Source organism: Eulemur rufifrons, chromosome 4 (assembly GCF_041146395.1).
Source record: "Eulemur rufifrons isolate Redbay chromosome 4, OSU_ERuf_1, whole genome shotgun sequence".
Lineage (NCBI taxonomy): Eukaryota > Metazoa > Chordata > Mammalia > Primates > Lemuridae > Eulemur > Eulemur rufifrons.
This window is the reverse complement of record NC_090986.1, coordinates 25123449-25147800: the sequence shown is the minus strand read 5'-3', so window position 1 is coordinate 25147800 and position 24352 is coordinate 25123449. Positions and strand designations below refer to the sequence as shown.

Below are 24352 nucleotides of genomic sequence, written 5' to 3'. Positions count from 1 at the left end.
TTGAGGAGGAGCTGATGGGGCCAGGATGTGACTGTCCTTTATGTGGCACATCTGCCTTAAGTGACGGCTCAGGCCTCTCTGGTACAGAAAGCAGAGTGCCGAGATGGGGCTTCAGCAAGGGACACTGGTCCTGGTTGCCTCTGGAGCCCGTGTGGTGCCTGCTTCACTCTGAACGGGATGGGCTGAGCTTCAGCGAGTCCCACAGGTCGTTTATGGAACTAACTGGGTCATTGAGAGACTTGCCATCTTTCAAGACCTGTAAGTTGCTCCAGGGATTTCTGAACAAGGACACAGATTTCTTCCTAGAGCCACCCTGTATAACATGCCCACAAGGCAAGAGTGACTGCAGTTAGCACACATCTTGCATGCCCTGACTCACCCCCTGTGAGGTCCCTGGTTCCACCTGCACTTACAGAGAAGGAAATGAGAGCAGAGAGCTTAAGTAGCTTGCCACGGTAGTGACAAAACCAGGCCTTCGAACCAGGATGGTGTAGGATAATACATGTAGTTTCACAGTGTGGATAAGAATTAGAATCTGTATTATCTTTGAGTAAGAAACTGTCCAATACAAATCACAACATGGGTGAATATGACATTTTCCTGAAGTGTGAAAGACTTAAAAGGAAAATCACATTCTTCAGAAGTGCTCAATGGGGAAAAAAAGGAAATGAACAAGTTTGTTAAAAAATAAAAAATTCCAGACCATGATAATACTTGAAATCTCTTTTGCAGACACTAATTAACTGAAAGACATAAGGGTAGGTTAGGAGCTTCAGGCTAGGTGAGACAGGGCTGTGTGGGTGTGCGTTTCCAACAAATTTTTTTTTATTCAAAGCTGAGCTGGTGAAGAGAATACTTAGATTATACTGAAGACTTTAGAGAGGGTAGAGGATGAAGGTACAGAAAAGTTCTGTTAGTGTCCAGAAACATGCGCGCTGGGCATCAGTGAGAGGCAATAGAAAGTAACCCGGTCCAAAGAAAAAGGAACAAACCAAATCTAATAGAAAAAAATGATACAACTAACCAGATAAATTATAGGAGTGGCTTTTATGACGCAGACACAGCAACTTACACATTGGGTTTACCTAGCGGAAGTTCACTATGTTTCCCCAAGCCTCTCCGCTCAGGAATGAAGACATGGCAGACACAGAACTTAGAATATAGACCTGGTTTAAAGCCTGCTCTTGTCACTTTCTAGTTTCATGGCCTTTGGCGAGTTACCCAATAACTCTCAGTTTCTCACACCTTTAGGAAGAGGATTATAACAATAACTACATCTCCAAGCTGTGATTAAATGAATGAATGAGTGTTTAAAACAGAACACTCCAGCCTAGGTGACAGAGTGACACCCTGTCTCTAAAAATAATTAACAAAACAAAACCAAGTGGTCCAATTAATATTTGTTGAATAAATAACAGAATGAACCAAGTGATCCAGGGGTCATCTTAGGCATGGTACATTTTTGTAGATTGCTTATCCTTCTCTGTCCTAGTGCATGAAAATCTGAGTCAGCTTTTACTCAAGCTTGTAGAAACATACATGTAAAGTGAGTGTATTTGCATGAAACGGCCCTCGTGGGGAGCTGGAAGGATTTTTTGGAGGGCGGGATGGGCTACGTGCGAGTAAAAAGGACCTTGAGGATGAGAGGTAGAAACAGATAAAGATTTGTTCTAGTTAGGTCAGAACGTTATATGGTATAGATTCCAAGGCAAGCTTCTTGCTTAGTAAGTCCCCTAATTAGTATAAATTTAACACAGAAATCATCTCTAATAATTCAGCCACAGTCACAATGATGTGATGGAGGGCTTTACTGAAAAGGTTGACAAATGAAAAGAGATCCAAAACCCAACAAGTTAGTTAAAATGTTACTTTTTCCTGGAAACAGAGTACAGATAGTACCACAAAGTAATAAAAATGCAAAAAACATTTTATATGAATTTTCTGACCTTTGACAATGTCATTGTTCAAGAATATAGCTAAATTAGTTTTGAGGTATTTTATAATATGGGTTGGGTATTTTAAAAACTAAAAAAAAAAAAACTACTTACAAATAATTCAGTAACGACTCAATTTTTCTATTCATGTTCTGATAAATTGGCATTTAAAATAGCTAGATTTTATTCCTAAAATATCCAAGATAATTATGCTACAGAAAATAAATTTAATAGCAACATGCTAACAGTGGCTCAAAGCTGATTATGATACAGGTACTTCAGGAAAATGTGTTTGACGTGGACCTAGCTATATTGTCACAATTCTAAACTTCTATATGAAAAATAACCAGTCTAACTTTTAAGATTTCACCGATTCCACCAATTCCATTTTAAGGGTACTAACAGAATTTTATAAGATAAACACTTCCAACGTGACAATATACATGAGAAAAAATGTTTTAAAAGTTTTAATAACTCAAATCAAACCCTGCTGTAAGTTAAAAAAAAAAGTTAGTTGGAAAAAAAACCCACTTAACACTAGAGTACCATTCTGAAGGAAAACTTTTTATGACTTCAATGACAGGTTATTTTTAAGCAGAAGTCTTAAATGCCTTTACACGCTTCAAAATACTGTTGGCAATTTGTTTTTCAATACTGTATTAGGTGCCATTAAAGAGACCCTTGTTCTCTGTATCGGCTTCCTTGTTATCGCGGGAAACGCTGTGAGGAGCACTGGAACCGTGTAGGCAGATTACTGAAATACTGTTGGTTTCTGGAAGAATCTTCTGACATGTGGAATTATAATTATACATCTGAAGAGTCACTCCAATCAGTCACAGTTACTAAGCTGCTTTTTAATGTGCTTGATTCATTTTCTTGAAGTCCTGTGGGGAGAGAGGGAAGAGGAAGAAGAGAAGGCCCCAGTGGTTAAACAAGCACATGGCTAAGCCTATGGAAATCTGTAATTTCATATTGTCATTTATCACTCAGTGTCTGAATCTGTTCATGAATTCTGCCCCCCTCCCAGCCCCCACGAGCTATGTAGAAGGCTGGTGTAGAATCCAACCAAGTCTGTGAATTGGCCACATCTCTAGGGTGCACTCAAGGGACCCTCAGATGTGAACTTGCCCCCTGCAACCTATAAGCTCCTGGGCAGCAGGGGCCACACCCCCCTTCCCCAGCACTCAGCAGGGGGCCTGGATGTTCAAAGCGCTCAGTACATCTGTGTCGTCGTTACTGACTCTGAGTGACTCAGTAAAGACAGAAGAATGAAATTATTAATGTCAAGCCAAGTAAAGATTACATGTTAAAAACAGATTTTCGGCTGGGTGCGGTGGCTCACGCGTGTAATCCTAGCGCTCTGGGAGGCCAAGGCAGGCGGATAGTTTGAGCTCAGGAGTTCGAGACCAGCCTGAGCAAGAGTGAGACCCCCTTCTCTACTAAAAATAGAAAGAAATTAGCTGGACAACTAAAAAAAAAAAAAAAAATATATATATATATATATATATACAGAAAAAATTAGCCGGGCATGGTGGCGCATGCCTGTAGCCCCAGCTACTCGGGAGGCTGAGGCAGGAGGATTGCTTGAGCCCAGGAGTTTGAGGTTGCTGTGAGCTAGGCTAACGCCACACACTTTAGCCCAGGCAAAAGAAGGAGACTCTGTCTCAAAACAAACAAACAAACAAACAAAAAACCCCGGATTTTCTAGGGTAGATGGACTTAAAAGTGAAGTTAATTAAAAAGTGCCATGATTTCGAGCCACTGAAATAGAGTTCAGGGCATTCCACTGAAGTGTGACTCTAGAAATGTTTTCTTTGAGGGGAAGAGACAGGAGATGCACTTGGGGCATCCTCGTGACCTGCGTATTTAAGAGTCTGTAACGCAAACATGGTTTTCTGGTTTTCAATGATCAGAGTCGATCTTCGGGCACAGCAGTGGTAACTTCATGGTGGTTACGTGGTGGCCATGTTATAAATGGAGAGTGTGGCAGTTAAGGTGCAGCAGATGCGTTGGTGGGAGGAAAAAGTAGCGTGAAGGACAGAGGCAGCAATGGCTCATCTTATAAAGGGCGTGCGACAGATACTGCTGAAAAGGGAACAAGCAAATGTGGTGATGTGCACGTATTAATTTAAAATTACAAATGGAGGTGCAAAAATAGTGAAGGGGGACAGGAGAGCTGCAGACGGTGGTGAAGATGAGCCAAGTCCCCATCTGTCTTAGCAGGACATCAACAGTTACATCTAAAGTTGATGAATCAAGAAAGAGCAGTCTGAGGCCGCTACTGAGTGACACGAGGAGCCCACCACAGCCGTGAAAGTGGTGAGGGGAGGCTCAGAGAAGCCCCTGTACAACTTGGCTTTCACCACGTGCAAGAATTACTTTGGTTAAAAAAGTTACAATTTTCTAGTTTTAAAAATTAAATCTATTGAGAGTTTAAGGTTTTGGGGTTATTCAGGCTGTAGACTAGGTGGATCCGAAAATCATCTCAACTAATGATTTCATTTGGAACTCATCCCTCTGATCGCAATGCTACAAGAAATACAACTCTTGGAAGAAAAGAAAGAAAAATATTTGATAGAGAAAACAGAAGAATACAGGAAGACTGCTAGAAGTATGGTCTCATTTCAGCTATATGATCAGAAATTGTAATTCCTATGGGGCATCACCATCTGGAAAATATTTCTGTGGACATTTAAAAAAATAATATAAAAGCTAGGCGTGGTGGATTGCACCTGTAGTCTCAGGTACTCAGGAGGCTGAGACAGGAGGATGGATTGAGCCCAGGGGTTCAAGACCACTCTGGGCAATGCAGTGAGACCCCATCTCTAAAAATAAAATAATATAAGAATTTTTTAAAGACTAAAGATTAGGCCTAAAATTAAATAAAAATAATTAGTAAATATATACAAGTCAGTAAATTATACATATCCAGACCTTATTAAAATAACATAAAGAAAGCACCAGGATAGTATTTTTGTCTGAGGACGTATGAGCATAGGATGGTCAATTAGACATCAATGAAGATGAAACACAACTAATCAGAATGAAAGCCCAAACCTTCTCCCTTTGGCCCCTTAGGATTAAATGGGCCCCAGGCATTTGGCACTTGACTGGAATTTGATTCATGCTTCACAGGTGGTGGAGGTTCTTTCCCAGGTTTTTTCCCCAAAGATTTTTCTTCTTCTAAGGATGATATGTCCCAGTCGTCGTCATCCACATCTGTGCACTAGAAGAGATGCACGGAGAATAGTGAACATTTCTTAAAGAAATGGTGTCTTTCCATCCTTTTGTTGGTCAGACTGAGCAGCTGCGCTGAATGGTAAGATAAGAAGCGGGGAACTACCAGGGATCCCACATCTGGTCATTTCTGCAGGGCAATGAAATGGATTTGGAAGTCAATGTTTTGAAAACTGAGGGAATCGTCTGTCTCCTTTTTATTTCTTGCCTTGGAAATATGTTTCCTAATCTACCAATCATGAATTTAGAAAATTCTAGAAATACCACATTATAGGGGTTAGGGAGTAGGAGCAAGGCCTGCTCTAGGCTCTTAGCTCTGTGATAACGCGACACCTAACTATGGGATACATCACACAAGGGCCCTGCAGAAACAGGCCTATCTGGAAAGAGTGCACATTTCTACCAAGCCCTTTCTCAAGGAAGATTGAGTTAGCTCTCTTTTGAACGACACACGACTGTTTGTCATTTTGGCTTGTGTTATACAAATAGCACTAACTAATAAAAGCAGTTTGAAAAAGTACTCTGGGCTGGGTGTGGTGGTAAATACCTGTAGTCCTAGCTACTCAGGAGGCTGAGATAGGGGGATTGCTTGAGCCCAGGTATTTGAGGTTACAGTTAGTATGATCCTGCCACTACACTCCAGCCTGGGCAAGTGAGACATTGTCTCCGGGAAAAAACAACAACAACAACAACAACAACAACAAACCCAAACTGTGTATTCCATAGATAAACAGGATAAGAATTAAATCTAATTTAAGTGACAGATGAAGAAAAGAGTGATGACTACTGGAAGGCCCATCAACACATACAAGCTGTGTCCAGAAATACAATGGGAGAGCTCCATCCACAGAAACACTTCTGGATGTTAGAACTGCTCAGAGAATGTTTGGGCTCCTCTAATGCAGCAGAGGAGCTTGGGCTCTGCCACAGACTCTCTTGATCCACACATCTCTCTGAAGCATCTCTCCACTGACCCCAGCTAAACCCTGAAAAGTCCCTACAGTCACATCAGGGTAGTGAAGTTCCTGAACTGCCAGTCTGACTAGCCAGTCACTAGTTCACAAGCCACAAGTTCACAGTCAGTTCCTGACTGGCTGTCACAAGTCTCTTTGCACAAGCCATCTGATATCTACAAGCATCAAGTAGTACATGTGACAGGACTTTGAAAACCTGTGAAGTGTGATATGCATATTACATATTGCCAGTTATTGCTCCAATATCTTTGATTCTCTATGGAATGGAAGGAAATGCAATACTGAAAACAAGGTAAGGTGAAAATCTCGACCTCCACTGTGCCAACTAGTTATCTTTGTTTCATATTTCACTATAAAAATTGCAATCATTTACTCATTTGTTAAAAGATGACTTTTTGTATGTTTAGCAAGTAAAAGTGATTTCACCTTTAGTTCTTCTTGTAATTCTTCTTTTTTGATAAAGATCTGAGCAATATTAATCCCACCAGCTGGTTTATTCACAATTCTGTGATTTGAAGTTATCTTTTCAACTTTTTCAGTTTGTATTTTAATGGAGGTTCCTATAAGATCAATAGAAATTAGTCAAGTACAGATTTTTAAAAATTGTATCCACTTCAGTTCCAAAATAACCTTCCAGGCAGCTTTGAAAGAGTCTAAGCCTTGCACATAATTATGTATTATTAAAATAAAATCAAGTGATGTATTTTAGGCTTAGGGAAAAAAGTTAAACACTTTTAATTTCTTTAAAAAAATCATGATCCTCCAGATTAGAAGCTATAAAGTTTTCATTTTAAATCAAAGAAGGTTGGTCTCATTCAAGTATGTGGTCAGAAACTTTAATTTCAGTGAGGGAACCTGCATGAATGGAATATTCATAAGGGTATTTTCAAAAGCAATATAAATTATTTTTAAATGAATCACTTATATTTTATATAATTATATAACTACATGGTATATACAAATTATATACAGTATAATAAATTAATTACAACTGATACGTTTAAAGTATATTATTGAAAAACAGAATTAAGCAGAATTTCTTCTCTTTTTTTAATAAAAAGGTCCATCACCTCCACTTCTTTTCAGTAGATTATCTGTTGTCACAGCCGGGGAACTTGTCTTCCTTTAGAATTCTCCCAGCTCTGAGAGGCGGCTCCGTGTATTAAAGCAGCTCTTCTCATGTCACCCAGTGTTAGAGGTTGTGTCCTGTCCCCCCAAACTCACGTGTTGAAGTCCTAACCCCCGTACTTTAGAATGCGACCTTATTTGGAGACAGACTTTACAGAGGTCATCAGGGGAAAATGAGGTGATGAGGGTGGGCCCTAGTCCTACACGCCCAGTGACCTCATGCAAACGGAAGGTTTGAACAGAGACGCACGTGTGCGGGGAGGATGACGTGAAGATGCACAGGGGGAAGACAAGCCAAGGACAAAGGACAGAACCGCTCCTTCCCTTGCCGCCCTCGTGTGGAACCAACCCTGCCAACACCTTGATTTTGGACTTCAGCCTTCAGTCCCTGTTTAAGCCGCCTAGTCCGTGGCACTTCGTTCCGGCAGCCCTAGGAAACTGACAGGCCAGGCGTCCCCGCCTCCTTCCTCTCCTCCCACTTCCGGGGCGGCCAGTGGCCGGAGCAGCCCCGTCCTTTCCTGCACGCTCTCCCAGCTCACGCTCCCGGAGCCTGGTGCCCCCGCGTGAGGACGACCGTCCTAAATAAAATGTCCACAAGGTTGTTCAAAGATAAAAGCTCACCCGTGGGCTTGGGAGAAGCATCCGAGTCCTCCATTTCACTTCCCGTGGTCCAGTCCGTGTCACTCTTGACCGCGGCGGCGTTCTTTCCCGAGCTCTGAGGGGGCTGCACGGGAAGCAGTTCTGGGCACACGTAGGTCTGGACGAGGTTGTCCTCCTCCAGCTCCTCCTCTGAGCTGAAGGGAGGGGTCCTACACCAATCGAAACCGAGATGTTTTCTTAAGTTTCAGGATTTACACATGATATGCCTCTTAAAGTGGCGGGAACTTTCTCGAGTAATTGCCAATGAGCACGAAGAACAAATGTCTGGGTGGCCCCAGCCAGGATGGCGGAGAGGCCCTGGAGTGATGCACAAGGCTGAAGTTCTGCCAGCCATGGGGCATATTTATCTAAACAGACTGAAGTTACAACCTTTCTCCTCTAAACCCAAATGTGTATATTATTATTAGTGTTGGTTTTTAGACACCTGAGAAAAATATTGCTCAGGGGAGGAAAAACATTTTCCTCAATAAAACTACTCCATCTTTTAAAATAGCGTAATTACATATAACTTACCTTTGCACTGCACCTTACAAAGTGCTTTTTCATACACAATCTCATTTGTATTATCACCCTCATTTTAAAGTGAAATAGAAGTTCAGAGCAGTATTTGTTCATTTAAAGAACATTTATTAAACACCTAAATTCCAAGCAACATGTCAGTCTTGTAAATGTTGATTCAGTCAAACTATCCCCCATGAAGTAAAGGCCTTCCCATGAGATTATGTACATGAAAAGTGCTTTTGAAGGATGAATCATTATTTATTGTCTCTACTATAGAATGCCTCAATGAAGAGATATTTACGGCATCCATATCTCCAGAATAAGGCAATGCTGATGAAATTCAATTATGATAAAATTAGTCTTACTCATAATTAATAATAATAATATACCTACAATATATTGAGTACCCACAAGTGCCAAGCACTGAACCAAGCCCTTTTCATATATTCTCATTTAATTTGTAGAATTATCCTGTAAAAAAGGGAGCATTATTCCCTATTACAGGTAAGAAAATTGAGACTGAAAACATACCATATCATGGGTAGGAAAACAGGCTTAAAACAATAATCGACTGAACCAGTGGCACACAGGTGATAAGCCACTGAGCTAGATTCTTAGTATCCTAAGGGAATCCTAGAAAGTAAGGTCTAGGGTTGTTATCAACTTCCACAAGGAGCCAAAACACTAAAATATTATACCATCTGAAACAAACTTATGCTATCATCAATCCAGCCATTAAAACTCAACATCAGCCGTTTGATTTTAACCTGCTTACTGAGAAATTACTTGACATAAGGGTGGGAGGCAGGGGTGGGGGAGGGGGTGACTAGGTCACTCTGCTCTCTCTTCTTAATGGAGGCTGCAATGTGGTTAAGTACTAATGACTTATGTAATAACTGATAAAGAAACAAAGATAAGTCACAAAAAACACATCACAAAGGAACTACAAATTCATTATGATCAATTAATGTAATAATTATGGCTCAGTCAACCACAATGATCATTCTGCTTTACAATGAAAGGAATGTTCAGTGGAGAGAATTTTTTAAATACCGCCCCCCTCAACATACACACACTGACTAGTACTCACGTAATACTTGAAGGCTTTCTGGGAAAATGATCTTGCATGACATTTTTCTTATTTCTAAAAAACAACAGAAAAAAATATTTCTAGACTGCATGAGTGAATAATAATATGATTTAACATAAATTTCTATGGAATTGATTTTTGCTTTGAACATATGCTAAAGAGGGAGCGCAGCAACAAGTCTCCCAGCGTCAACAATAGAACTGGTAGGAATTACAAGTGTGATTTTCTGTTGGGCCAAACACTGTTACGGACTCATCTGTCTCTCCCCTACCTCCAGTTAATATGCTGAAGATCTGACCCCCAACATGTTAGTGTCTGGGGTTGGGGCCTTTGGGAGATAATTAGGCTTAGATGAGGTCATGAAGTTGGGGCACCCATGATGGGATTAGTACCCTTATAAGAAGAGAAAGAGGGACCAGATCTTATTCTCTCTCTACCATGTGGAGGCACAGCAAGAAGGTGGCTGTCTGCAAGGCAGAAAGAGAGCCCTCACCAAAGCCATGCGGGCACTCTGCTCTCTGATTTCCAGCCTCCAGAACTATGAGAAAATAAATTTCTATTGTTGGCCGGGCGCGGTGGCTCACGCCTGTAATCCTAGCTCTCTGGGAGGCCGAGGCGGGTGAATCGCTTGAGGTCAGGAGTTCGAGACCAGCCGGAGCAAGAGCGAGACCCCGTCTCTACTAAAAATAGAAAGAAATTATCTGGACAACTAAAAATCTATATAGAAAAAATTAGCCGGGCATAGTGGCGCATGCCTGTAGTCCCAGCTACTCGGGAGGCTGAGGCAGGAGGATCGCTTAAGCCGAGGAGTCTGAGGTTGCTGTGAGCTAAGCTGACGCCACGGCACTCACTCTAGCCTGGGCAACAAAGTGAGACTCTGTCTCAACAAAAAATAAATAAATAAATAAATTTCTATTGTTTAAGCCCCTCAGTCTATGGTATTTTGTTATGGCAGCCTAGGCTGCCTAAGACAAACATTAACAAAAAAAAAAAAAAATTAAGGGCTGAAAATACTCACTTTGGAACAGATGTCCTATCTGTAAAAACAGGTCTTTGTCTAGTCAATTGTCTGCTTTTGGGAGGAAGTGGTATCACTTTGGGTACTTCTCCAGTTGAAAGGGTATCCATTTGAGAAACACTGTGCTTATCTGGAATAGTAGTGACATTTCTGAGTTTCCATTGCCTTTATGATTAGTAAGTGAAAAGCAACAGTAAACAGTACAATATTGTCTATGCTGCCATGGAAACAAACAAGCCCATTGCTAGGGTTTGCACCTCAGACTCCAGGGGTTTGTTTTAATGTAAAAACAGAATCCAAGACCCAGCATTTAATAGTGCAAATAGTAAGAGAGTTGCCAATGAAATGCCAAAGTTTGTTAATCATTTAAATTATGAAAAGGTTGTTAACTTAAGCTCCCATATGCAGCAATGAAATGGCGGTGGGTAACTGGCCTACCTGAAGAGAGTGATAGTCTCTCCTCCATTTTACAGCGGACCTGATGTTCAATGAGTTCTCGAATTTGCTGAATGTTAGGTATCTGTTTTTCTGCCTCGTGTCTGGCTGATTCCACACTTCTCAGCACTTTATTCAAGTGATCATTTGGAATACCACGTATATCCTGAAAGAATAAGACGTTAAGTTAATCAATTATCCTGGGGTGTTTTTCATCTCATGGGCATATGTTAGCATCAATCTGTCCTTATGTGGCTCCAGCTGCATATGTAAGGTGGGGAATGCCCCAACATACAACACAATGGCCTGGCCCCAAAAGGAGCCCACAGTGCAGCTGGGCACATACGGTGTATATATGACTGATTATGACTTGTTGGTCAACAATGCAAGGCCATGTGATGAGGACCAAATGCGTTCACAGATGTCAGAGAAAGGCCATCAGAGGTCTTGGTGGCCAGAGAAGGCTGAAGGGGGCAGGGTGCTGAGATGTGCCCTGAGGGATGGGTGGAGCCAAACAAGTAGAAACAAGCAGGAATTTCCAGATGGGTAGGGATTGGGTAGGGACACCTTGTGGGAAAGGTAGGCACTGAGGCAGAAATAGGCAGGCCAGGTTCTATACGCTAATGCTGCAAAGCCTGGGTGATAAAACCAGAAATGGAGGCTAAATGCCAACTCAGAAAGCTGAAAGGTTATTCCACAGGGAAACGAAAGTCATGACTTTCAATTATGAAAGTAGCATAGTTAAGGAGAAAATTTGAGAAAATTCACCTGGATCTGATGGGAACCCAGATCAAAGAAAACTAGCTAAAGGGCTATTTATTTAATAATAGTGTCTCTCTCTCTCTCTCTCTCTCTCACACACACACACACACACACCCGTCTTTCATTTTCACTCCCATCCTCCGCCCCTCCATCATCCTTCCCTGTCCCAGGGAATGGCCTCACCACCCACACAGTTGCCCAGGACAGAAATCTCCATCATCAGATTAAATGCCACCTCCAAGAAGTTTTCTCTGACCTCAGTTATTTAATCAATCCCCTCTACTTTTCCTTCATTTCACGTTACACAATCTATCGTCAGAGATCTACCATCTGTCTGTGTGATCATTTGTTTCATGCCTGTCTTCCTATACCATGTAGCTGATGGTAAGACCTATACTGTACAAATGTCAATCCTTCCTGATTAATGTACAAAATTTAAAGCAATTCCAATCAGAACCCCATAGGGGTTATTCTGGAACTGGAGAAGTTGTTCCTAAAGTTCATTGGAAAACAAAATATAAAAGAACTATCAAGAAATATTTGATACCATCATTTTAACAGACAGTAAATATAAAAATCTATTGGAGATATTTTTACACTATTTTTATAAAATTAAGTTTCTGAAATTTGACATGTATTTGCAGTTACAGCACTTTTCAATTTGGGCTGGTCACATTTGGAATGCTGAATAGTCACATGTGTCTAATATCTACCATATTGGGAAGTCCAGCCCTACAGTTTTGAACAAAGTTGCCCAGGCTACCAGGATCTGGGAATAAGCCGAACAAGATAGAAGAACAACATGCACATCTCCACTCCAGAGTCTTTCTGCAATGGAATACACAAAACAGGCAAAGGGATACGCAACTGTTTTGTGTATTTTTCTGGACTATGTGTGCACCTGTCCAGCTTGCAGAAAAGTTGGTGGATAACATATTGCACCACCTCTCTCTTCTGTGGCTGGAGTTACCTTTAGGAGAAAAAGGACTAAATATTCTTATAGCCAGTGGAGAGAGGCCCTGGGAGGAAGGACTGTGTCTTAACTGCTTTAATGTTTGGCACAGGGGGCACATTAATGAATTTCGGCTCAATAAGTGATGATGGAATTCTACAAGTAGGAAATGAAATTAAGAACATACAAGATTAAAGACTGGTATAGAATATTTATAAAAAAAAAAGAAATATTTGAAATAAGAAGATCAATAAAGAAAGTATGGCCTATAGAAGATATTAAAGTACAAGACAAAGCTACTATAATTAAATCAGTATAGTGCAGGCAAAGGAATACAAAAAAAAAAAAAAAAGGTGAAATAGTTGAAAGTCCAAAAACAAATCCAAATATATATAGGAATTTCCTATATGATAAAAGTGTCATTCCAAATAAATAGGGAAAGGATGGATCATTCAACAAATGGTAATGGGACAACTGATCCAACTGGAAATAAGTTAGATCTCCAAATCACTGTTTCTAAACCTAACTCTTAGAGCCCAGATAGACCAAAAACCAAAACAAACAAAAACAAAACAAAACAAAAAACCTCTCCAAGCATTAGAAAACAACATAGAAAATTTTTATAGTCTCAGTATAAAAGGAAATGTCCCAATTAAAATTAAAACCCAAAAACTATACGCAAAAAACCAACATGAAAAACTACAGTTTCAAGAAACAGTCTGCATAGGAACACTTCATGAATATCTTTGATTTCCACTGCTCTAAGGGTGGTCAAAACCCACCTAAAAAGAATCCACGTGGAAATTTAAAAGACTGACAATATTAAGAGTTGATGAAAGAAGTGGGGCAACTAAACTCTCATTCAATGTTAGCGATAGTATGAATGGTACAAACACTTCGGAAAACTATTGGGCAGTGCCTATTATACCAAACATATGCCTACCCTTTGACCCAGTAATTTTATTCCTAGATATATATCTAAGAAAAAGGAATGCCCATGTCCACCAAAAGGCATGTGGCAAGCATTGATAGCCAAGAAGAGCCCCAAACGGGAAACCCAAATGTCCATCAGCAGAAGAGTTAAGTCGTAGTATATTCATACAATAGAATACTATAATGTAATAAATAAACAACAAACTACTGCTACAAGAAACAACAGGTATGAGTCATATGCAAAAAAAGCAAGATACAAAATACTACACAGCGTATGTTTCCCCTTATATGAGGTTCAAGAATAAGCAAAACTAAGAATACTCTTTACCTCTGGTTGGGAAATAAGGAGTGACATTGACTAGGAAAAGATGAGAGTCTTCCAGAGTGTTGGAAATGTCCAGTTTCATCATCTGGGTGCTGGTTACAGATCTCTCTCTCTCTCTCTCTCTCACACATACACACACATCCACATACATACAAATCTATATGCCCATACAAATATATAAGCTTGTATACACACAAAAACATCTCTGTCCACACATACACCTGTATACTCATATGTACATCCATGTGCACACATACATGTATATACACACAAATGTGTACACACATACATACATACATCTATATATACACATATATACAGGTATCTTCATATACACATGGATATATACATGTACTAATGTACACATGTTCATATCCACATGTGAGTGTATGCCCATGCATGCATATGTATTCACATACTTTGTATACACATACGTATGTGCACACATGCATATGTAGATACTTACATATATACAGTATATAAATTCATCAAGTTGTTCAATTAAGATTTGTGCATTTTATGTATGTCAATAAAAATGTAAAAAGCAGAAAGTTTACATGTAAAATAATGTACCAAAATTATTCAATCTGGCAACAATGTGAAATACAATTCATTCATCCACTCATTCAACATGCATTTATGAAGTACTGATTGTGTAATAGGCAATGATTTGGGGATTTGGGTCCCAGTAAGCAGCACTGTGACTGCCTAGACACAACCCTGGCTCCTTCATTGCTAGCCATGTGACCTAAATTAAGTTACTTAACCTTTCTGTAAAATGTCAAGATAATGTCACTTATTTCAGAGATTTGTTTCTGCGTTTAAACAAGTTAATATTTATTAAGGTTTTAGGTATGTGCCAGGCATACAGTGAATGCCATCTAAGTGTCTGATAAATAAAGTAGGTTGCATTAGCCTCTGGTCTCCAAATGTGGGCAGAAATGACGTGCTTTCTTCTTTTCTCGGATCATTTCTTATTCAGCAAACAAAATATAATAAAACTAGCAAGTGTTCCAAAAATGAATGAACGTACCACATTAATCCCAAAGGTTTCCAGTTTCTCCACCAAGGTCTGTTCCAAGATTGTTCTTACTTCCTTAGTGAGGCTGGGATTAATCTTCAAAGCTTTCCTTAAATGCATTTTGTTGCTACTTGATCTCTGTTCATTTTCCCTACCTGAAATAAGGTTAAAAAAATGTGTTTAAAAAGAATTAAACAAATACATTAAATCTCTAAGCAGAAAATGGCAAAGCACCACTTTCAAACAGCAAGTGAGCATTTGTAATGTTTTTAAGTTTTGGGATATTTTTGTCATTCAGTACAATATATAATGGTTGAGTAATGTAGCTTTTAAAACTGTTTTAAGTCTTCTTCAAAACTTCAGTGTCTTTAAAGACTCTTGGTCATCTAGCTGAATTATAACTAGATAAATAATATAAGAAACATATGTATAGAAGCATAATGAAAAAAATTATTTCAAAGTTTAATGTTTTATCACTAGAATTATTTCACTATTTCCCGAAAAATTCATCTCTAAGCTCAGTTAGAATTTATGTATCATCTTAGGAAGAAAAAGTCCAATTTATTTTAAATAATTAAAAGTTTTTAAGTAATAAGTTTAGTAGAAGTTAAGTACATATAAAATTTCAAAATGTGAAAATTATTATCCCTCTCAAAATTTTACCAAAATGAAAAGAAGTTTAACAAAAAGTCTTAGGAAAAGTATATTTGTTTAAAACAACCTATAATTAGAAATAAAGAAGTCAAAAATAACAACAGGTCATATTCTCACTTTTCCATCCCCATTCCTCTTTTATTTCCCACTAAAAAAAAAAAGTCAAGTTCAAGAGAGTTTGGAGAAGCGGGGTGATGGAATAACCTTTGAAAATCTGAGTCCTTATGTCTAAGGAAAGGAAAGACTTGATTACTAAGACCCAGTGCTTGGTTCAGGGACTTAGTGAATATCCAAAGGCAGATCTGGGGGAAATGTAGTAACTGTAGTATCATTTTGGAGTCCAGTCTCAATGGGGGCATTTTCCCAACAATGGCATCAAATGACATTCCCTAGGTGTGGGGCTACAGGCCAGCCGAGCTCTCTCTTCCACTGGCTCGATCATCTCAGCAGATGGGATTTTTGGAACCTGTAGCGCTTGTACTTACAGAAGATTTTGAACAAAATGCCTTTTTGTTTAAGATGTTTTCTAAATATCAGTTCAATTCCAGTAGTAAAAGATATTTCTATTAAATTAATAAACGGCTTTACTGAAAGCAAAGTTTGTCAGATTACTATTTGACATCAAATAGAATAAAAAAATTCTACATAAAGATACTTTTCTAGGCTGGGCACAGTGGCTCACACCCATAATCTCAGCACTTTGGGAGTATGAGGCAAGAGGATCCCTTGAGGCCAGGAGTTCGAGACCAGCCTGGGCAACATAGCAAGACCACGTCTCTACAAAAAAATTAAAAATTAGCTGAGTGTGATGGTGCATGCCGGTAGTCCTAGCTACTTGGGAGGCTGAGGCAGGAGGATCACTTGAGCCCAGGAGTTCAAGGTTACAGTGAGCTATGAGTGTGCCGCTGCACTCCAGCTTGGGCAACAGAGAAAGACCCTGTCTAAAAAGAAAAGGTACTTTTCTATACTTTGCTATTACAGTTTGCTAAACTGAAATTATAAAATTACATATGATTATATATGAGTAAAAGTCAGAAGTAATCTTAAATATATTCTCAGCATTCATGCTGCTGTTTAACCATCAGTGTTAATATCAGTTTGCAGATATTCTGAAACCACCAAAAAAAGCACTTCTGTCCTAGGAAATAACAATCCATCAAAATCTTAGATGTAGCCACTGTGCTGCTGGCTTTGGCTTCTGTTGGCCATCAAGTCTGGAACTGTCTAGGGCTCAGATTATAAAGAAACACCAAGAGAAGCTGGAAGTCATGGTGCTTCCATGACACACACCCCACCCTGAGTGTGCAAAGATAATTCTTTGGCCAATATCTCAGATAATAAAGGGAATACAAAGAAGCACAGCCTAAACAGAGGCTCCAAGCCCTGCTTACTCTGGAACGTGGGGTCAAGTGATGCCTACAAGGACTTGGCTACAGTTTAAAGGGCTTGTAAAGCCTTTGCTATCGGTTGAATTCATCTGCTGATGTGTCCATGGTCACCCTCAACCCCGATGACAAGTTCATTCTGATGACTGAGTTCCTCCAAATGATGGCAGATTAAACATTTCCTTCTGTCCTCAAATTCACTTTATATGTTGGTGCTTGCTTTGGGAAACCATTTACGAATAATTAGAACACCCTTGGTAAAGATTCTTACCAAGCTGGGACTGGCCAACAAAAGCAAGAGAAAGAATGTAGAGTAGACAGAGAAAAGTAAGATTTTTATGTAGAGGTGGAATTAATCACTTGAAAACCAACCATGGCTCAAGAGTTTAGTTAAAGCACATATTGCTCATCAAGACCAATGAGGCAAAACTTTATAGAGATTAGCATTTCCTTCAAATAAAAATTTTAAAACACATGCAAGCAGATGGCCAGCTTAATGCACAATAGCCCACACACGTGATCAGTTGTATCAGACATACAACATACCATTTAGGGTAAGCAAACAATTGTAGCGCAAAGCAAATTAAAAAATAACAGAATTTTTGAGTCCGAAGGGACTTCATCTATCATCTAGTAATAAGCCTCATTTTTCACAGGAGGATACCAAAACCGGAGAGGTGCCAGGGCTTCCCCAAAGGCCCAGCTGGTCCTGCACAGCCCACACTGCTTCCCTTTCTCTACTTGTTCTTTCCATTAAGCTACAGAAAGCAGAAAACCCGGACTTTTGTTCCAGCCCTGTCACTAATTAAGCTCAACCACGTGGAGAGGCCTCCTAACCCCCGTGTTTCAAGTTCCTGAAAAATAAAATGGTCTCTAGGATCCCTTCTGGCCCTCACATTTTCATATCCTGTAAAACAGCAGGATGGAGAATGCCTCTACACAACCATCAAAAAGCAACTAAGTGTAAGTTAATATGCACGTGTAAGTTATTTCTTAGTCACAGCCACAGTGTTTTGCAAACCATTGCCAAAGTTTAGCTTCACAGGCATTTATCTGCATAATGTTAGCACAAGCTGAGGAATCTATTGATGGCAATTAATCTGCTGCGAGCATGCTGGCCCCACAGAGGCACTAGCAGGATGCAGTCACTGGCTTCTTTGGCGTGCAGTGCACATTGACCCTGGGGCATTGGCCGTGGTTCTCAGCACTCTCCTGTTTCCCACCAGAGCTGTGTCTGAACACAGAGGGTGGCAAGGATATTGTCTCTTCCAGTGTCCTAAATGTGGCAACAACCAGTGATGGTTTTGCTGTCAATGATCCTGAATTCCTGTCTCATATTTGGTGGAGGAACTCTAAAAGCACAGGCAGAGGGCAACTCAGCCCTGCTAAATGTTGCTGAATGGACCGTGCTCTCAGGGTTTCCAGTTTTTCATGAGAAGTCAGACATTAGGATACTCTTGCAAAATATTCTGATTTTTAAATATGGGCAACCGATTGTATAATAGTTGCCAATAGTGTAGCCTCAAACAAATCAGCATCTGTGGAATGGATTTAGCCTGCAGGCATTCCATTTGACACCTGGGCTGTGGCCTCTTTAAGGCACCGGAAGTATTTGCCAATGACCACCCAGCTCCTTCGTTCTTTGACAATGGGACAAGGCCCAAAATTTCATAAGAGGGCGACAACATCTTTTAAAGTTATGCTCATCAGAACAACTCTAAATTTCCCTCAACAACCTTGCAAGCTTTAGTAATTCAATGTACCTACACTCTAGTTTCTGAAAGAAACAGGTTTCTAGACATTAGAACAGCAGTTACAAAGAAATTATTTGACAGAAAGAAATGAAGCAACAGAAACAAAATCTGTGCCAACTCGTCAAAATCTGTGCCAACTATGAGCAGCTACTTGGACAGGAAGATATGAAATCCTAAACTAAATGATCTGTCTAAAATATAGAAAGTCAAGACAAATTGCAAACATACATGGAAGCAAAATAAACAAATCCCATTAAAAATAGCAAAAAAGGTATTGAGAACTAACAGCAAGACTAAACTTGAAAATATACATCATATAGATATTAATATGCCTGGCGAGGTGGCATGTACCTTTAATCTCAGCTAATTGGGAGGCTGAGGCAGGAGAATGACTTAAACCCAGGAGTTTGAGACCATCCTGGGCAACACAGCAAGATCCCATCTCAAAAAAAACAAAGATGTTAATATGCTTGATTTAGTCAATTCTCAATTTGTAACCTTGTTAAAATTTTAGTAAATGTCTAAAGAACAGAGAAAGACTTATAACAAATATTAAGAGTTTACATATTAGAATATATAATTTTACTTCTCTTCCTAACAAAAATGACAAAACAAGAAGCCTCGTAAGTATTGACAATTTGCTTTCTCCTAAAGAAGTGATATACGGTAAAGTATTATTATTAATAAGAAAAAATTATAATAAATTGATTCCAATATAATTGTTTTCAGTATCTACAGGTCTAGCTTTAGAAAATACTTTTAAAAAAATTTATTTATTTTTATTTATTTTCTTTTAGAGTTGGGGTCTCCTTCTGTCCCAGGGTGGAGTGCAGTGGCTCAATCATAGCTCACTGTAACCTCAAACTCTTGGGCTCAAGCGATCCTCCTACCTCAGCCTCCCAAGTAGCTAAAGGTGCATACCACCACACCTGGCTAATATTTTTATTTTTATTTTTTAGAGATAGGGTCTTGCTGTGTTGCCCAGGCTGGTCTCAAACTCGTGGCTTCGATCAATCCTCCCTCCTCAGCCTCCCAAAGTGCTGGGATTTCAGGCATGAGCCACCACATCTGAAAGAAAATACTTATAATTAAACTTTTTTTCATAGATTTCAAAAATTAATTGATAGAAAATAATTTTTAGAACTGTCAAATAAAATAAGTAAGCAGCAATAATTTTAATTATCTTCCAAAACCTGTAACAGCTCCCGATTGCTATCATAAAGATATTATTCTGCGCATAAATATTCCACACCCAGAGCTTATACATTAGGCTTTTCTTGCTATTAAAAATAATTTGAAAATGAGCACTTCACCCATTCATTACAGATTCAGAGGATGAGAAATCACCACTGTGATACAAATATTTTCTTATCATCTGTTATGCAACACATGTATGTCAATTTGTTATCTGATCAGAAAAGCATCTGCATTGAAATAAAGACTAAATTTTTTTCCAAGTCCCCCAACACAGGAAATTTCTTATTTCATCCGTTTGCATAAGAATACAGTAAAGCAGGGGAAAATATAACAGAATATTAGGGGCCTAAGACAACAGAATACTATACACAGGTTGAAAAAAATAAAATCCAAACCTAAATGTCTTTCTTAATTTTGATACAGTATGATAAAAACTACTGGATCGTATTTTCAAGCTTGGATTTTGGCATATAATCTATGCAGGCAAACTCTGATCAAGCCCTTTGTTACCTTTTTCTTCCTCTGAAAGTTCTTCTATTGGTTCCAGTATGTGCGACGAGAATGCCTGTTCTATTAACGAAGAAAAATAAGAATAGTACCAACAGGACAATAGCAAAGTAACATTGGTTTCTTTCAAACAATTTCAAAGATATAATTCTATGGTATGTTAATTATGCCTAAATAGCAATAATTTACTGGGAAAAAATATTGAGGCAATCAGTTAAAGCTGGTCACTTTTTCATGGTATCTTCTATTTCTATGTATTTTCCATTAACTGGACTCTGAGGAGATTATATTTTTAAATAATTAAGTTAAAGTTTCTCACTCATTAACTGAATGCTTGGAATGAGTCTTTTAAGACACAAAGGCACAAGTGCAAAAGATCTTTGTCACTTTTAAAATATTTTTGAAACATGGACATGGCCCTGTGAAGGAACATTCAAGTTCATCCAGGTATTATACCGTAACGCCGAACACAAAAATGCGCTTTTCAAATTTGTTATTCAGCCTCGAGTAAAATTATACAAATACATTATTTTACTAGTTTGAACTGCTGAAAATAAAGATTTAAGGAGGACAACTGATTTCAGTATTTAAAATGTCACATGGTTTGTATTTTATTGTACTTTATAGAAATGACTAAAATAAGGTTATGAAGAAAATTTTGATAACATCTTCACATAATCATCATATACATATCATTATATTACAGGGCTACTCCTGTGACTTATTTCTCTAGAGGTGGGAAAACTGGCAGAGTTCGGACCTGTTTCCTTCTGTGTGCACAGGGTGAGTTCTGGGAGAAGGGTAGATTCTTGAACCTGGCTCTTAAAAACCAGGGCTGGGGAAGTGACATTGATTAAACCCCAAATCCCCAAACAAACAGGCAGATGTCCCACGTGGGGTGGGACGGGCCTGCCATTCTCATGCTTTGTAAGCCACCGGTCTAGCCTCCAAACGTTCCAGTTCCTTTCCTGAGCCGAGATCTGTCTTGAGGCTTCCAGAAAAATCCTTATGTCACTCTCCTACTATCACCTGCAGAAGAAAGGCTCCCGGACCTCTCCCTCGCCACACCCCCCTTCCCCCCACTGGCTGGCCTCTGGCTGGACTTCACTATCCCTACCCTAGCAGCCACACGTGCTCGGTGTTTCCTTCCTCAGTGGCTCCTGCCTCACGGGACCTCACAACAGGCCACTGAAGGAGCCATCATCGCTCTCCCCCCTGGGCAGGCAAGGCCACCCAAGCCCACAGCTTCATGAGTCGGCTGTGAATCCAGACTGTCAGCTTCCAAAGTCCAGGTTCTTGACCATGGGGCAAAAAGCCTCCCTGCTGACACTCTCTGGGCTTGTCTTCCCGACTTCTCCAAATGCCACCGCCATCCAACCAATATGGGAGTGCATCATGCTTTGTCCCTTCCCTCGTCCTGGCCCTCAATCACTCCCCAGCTTGGATTCCCACAGCCCAGCTCTCCAATTCTGCATGCCCAGACTCAAGAGCACTCAGCGGCTACACACTGCCCAAATAACGACTCACACACTGCCCACGTAACGACTCCCGACAGCTGCAATCTGGCACTCAACGGCTGCCAAGAACGGCCTTGACCAACCTTACTTCCCTCAAATCTCTTCTGCATTGTCTCTGCTTGGCCAGGTAATGACTTCATACCGCTAGTTCACATCTCGTCCTTCCTGCTTCCTTTTCCTTCTGTTTGCTTTGCCTACGATGCCATCCTGACATGTCACCTCCTACTCAGCTCAAATGCAAATGTCAGCTGCTCCGTGTCCCCCAAGTGGAGCAAATCTCTCCCTTGCTCGGACACTCATTTTGTTTATCAATGGCTCTCACCTTGCACCATAATTATAAGCATTTGGTCTCCTTTATAGACTGTAAGTTCCTTGGGGGCAGACTCTGTTTCTGATCATTTCTGGGTCTCTGTCGTGCCCAGCCTTGGCCTTGCACACAGGGGTGGCCCATAACTATCCACCACTGCCCAGTGGTCTGTGAAGGAAGGCAGGCAGGAAGGGGCGGGACACCACTGGAGAAACGGCATAATGACAAGTGGCATGTTAACTCCTCTTTAAGACTCTCCTGAACTTTTCTGGGATATATACCTAGGATGTCAGCCGCATCCAAACATTTCCTCGTGTGATTGCATGTAAGGTCACCTGACAGGGATCAGCCCCATTCTCCTTTTGATGGTCTAAGACTAAGACTTCCCTTCAGTGGACCCCACCCCACTTCCGTAGCTCGGTTCGGGCCAACGGCACTCTAGAGTATGTGACCACCCGTCAAATATTGGACAATAAACTATTGCTTGAACTGAAGGGTTGTATTGGGTTTCCATATATCAAGATGTAAAATATTTACTTTGAGAACAAAACATAATAATTAAAAAGTCTAATAAAAACGTTTCTGCCTTTTGGAAACCAATTATGACATACTTAAAGGCTCAGGGCAGCTTTCCCATTTCTAATTTCTAGTTTTTGCGGCTCTTGTTCCAGCCATGCAATTAAAGTCAGGCATACATAAACCCTTCGCAATTTATGGACCTAATTAAAGGAGAGCTCTACATGTAGGCAGAACCTAGTGGTGCCCAGAGGCTTTGGAAAAAGTGATTATTTTGCATCCTCAGTGCTAAAAGGAAACGGTCATTTTGCCTGGCCACTCGGAAAGGGGACAACATTATCAAACAAGGCAACCCAAGTGATGGGCAAATGGGTCAGTTTAACAACAAAGTATACTTGATTTTCTGGGCTCTGTAATACCACAATTTAGGCACAACTCCATGAGCAAAGTGTTCGCCAGTGGTGAAAGTACTACTAAAACTGACTTTGAGGTTTTTCCCAGGAAAAACTTAAGTAGTGGATGGCAGTCAAGCACGACTGTTTATTTTCTCCAGAACCCGCATGTCATCCTGTCGCCTGCCTTAGCATCAGAACTCACCGCCTCTGTTGCTCAGCTGGGGCAGCAAAGTCGAAAGCAGGGGAGTGATCAGAGCCCCCATGTTTTACCTAGATCCCCTCAGGACAGAAGTGCTGGCAATGCTGGCTCCTGGTAGCTGGCAGTGGTGTCCCTTCATGCACTGCCCTCAGCTGAAGGGAGCAGCTGTCCTCTCCTCGGGGCAGCCCACGTCTGAAAACGGACAATCCGAAGTGCCCATCCCGGCTCTCCAGCTCTCCAGCAGGGTCAGTCGAGGCCTCCACTGCAGCTGTGTCTGGGTTCAATGTCCCCTTCACCCAATCCTGCTTCCCTCACAAGTGCTGTCTGAATGGCATCTCCCAGCCTCTGCCTCGGAGTCTGTTTCCCAGGGAAACTGACCCAAAACGGTGAGGAATCACATTTTTCGTGGCGAAGAACCTCATCAAGCTTTGAGATGGAACAAAGGATGGAGGGTAACCAGCCTCAGGAACGTTAAGCAACCTGTGACTGACCTCCCTGGCCTCACTGCCCTGGGGAAGCTGGCCTGGCTGGGTGCGGGACGTCGGCAGGCCCTGGCCTAGTCCCCTCCTAGCTCCTGCCACGGAGATGCTCACAGATCAGCTTTGATTTCCATCCAAGGGCTGTGGGCCCTGCGCCAGGTCTAGCTGGCATTAACAGTAGCATTTCAATCCCAGCGGATGCCGGGAAGGGGGCATGACTGATTTGTGCAGCCCTGGGTCAATCAGGCCAGGGTCTACACAGAACACGTGCTTTAGAAACAATAGATTTGCCAGGACTCTCAAATTAACCCCAGGCAGCTTAACGTACCTACCTGGTGTGTCCTTTGTTTAGCAATAAAAATATATGACAAAGAATATATGGACCTTTTATAATGTCGTATAGAAGGCTAACAATAATAAAGTGGGGGGGGGGAAGGAAAAGAAACTGAAACACACTTGAAATACAAAAAGT

General features: G+C 40.6%; 1 protein-coding gene across 1 annotated transcript in view; it reads right to left on the bottom strand.

The window, feature by feature from the left end:
* Positions 1 to 2556: 2556 nt before the first annotated feature.
* The window catches only part of DZIP1 (DAZ interacting zinc finger protein 1), a 55698-nt gene continuing 33902 nt past the window's right edge, over positions 2557 to 24352 (bottom strand). Inside the window, exons 12-20 of the mRNA XM_069467088.1 lie at positions 20471 to 20530; positions 14983 to 15125; positions 10981 to 11143; positions 10543 to 10672; positions 9525 to 9578; positions 7895 to 8082; positions 6572 to 6705; positions 4992 to 5160; positions 2557 to 2818 (exon numbers count right to left, since the gene is read on the bottom strand). Of these exons, the coding sequence (XP_069323189.1) occupies positions 2739 to 2818; positions 4992 to 5160; positions 6572 to 6705; positions 7895 to 8082; positions 9525 to 9578; positions 10543 to 10672; positions 10981 to 11143; positions 14983 to 15125; positions 20471 to 20530 (1121 nt within the window). The 3' untranslated portion in view covers positions 2557 to 2738. The remainder of the gene's footprint in view (positions 2819 to 4991; positions 5161 to 6571; positions 6706 to 7894; positions 8083 to 9524; positions 9579 to 10542; positions 10673 to 10980; positions 11144 to 14982; positions 15126 to 20470; positions 20531 to 24352) is intronic.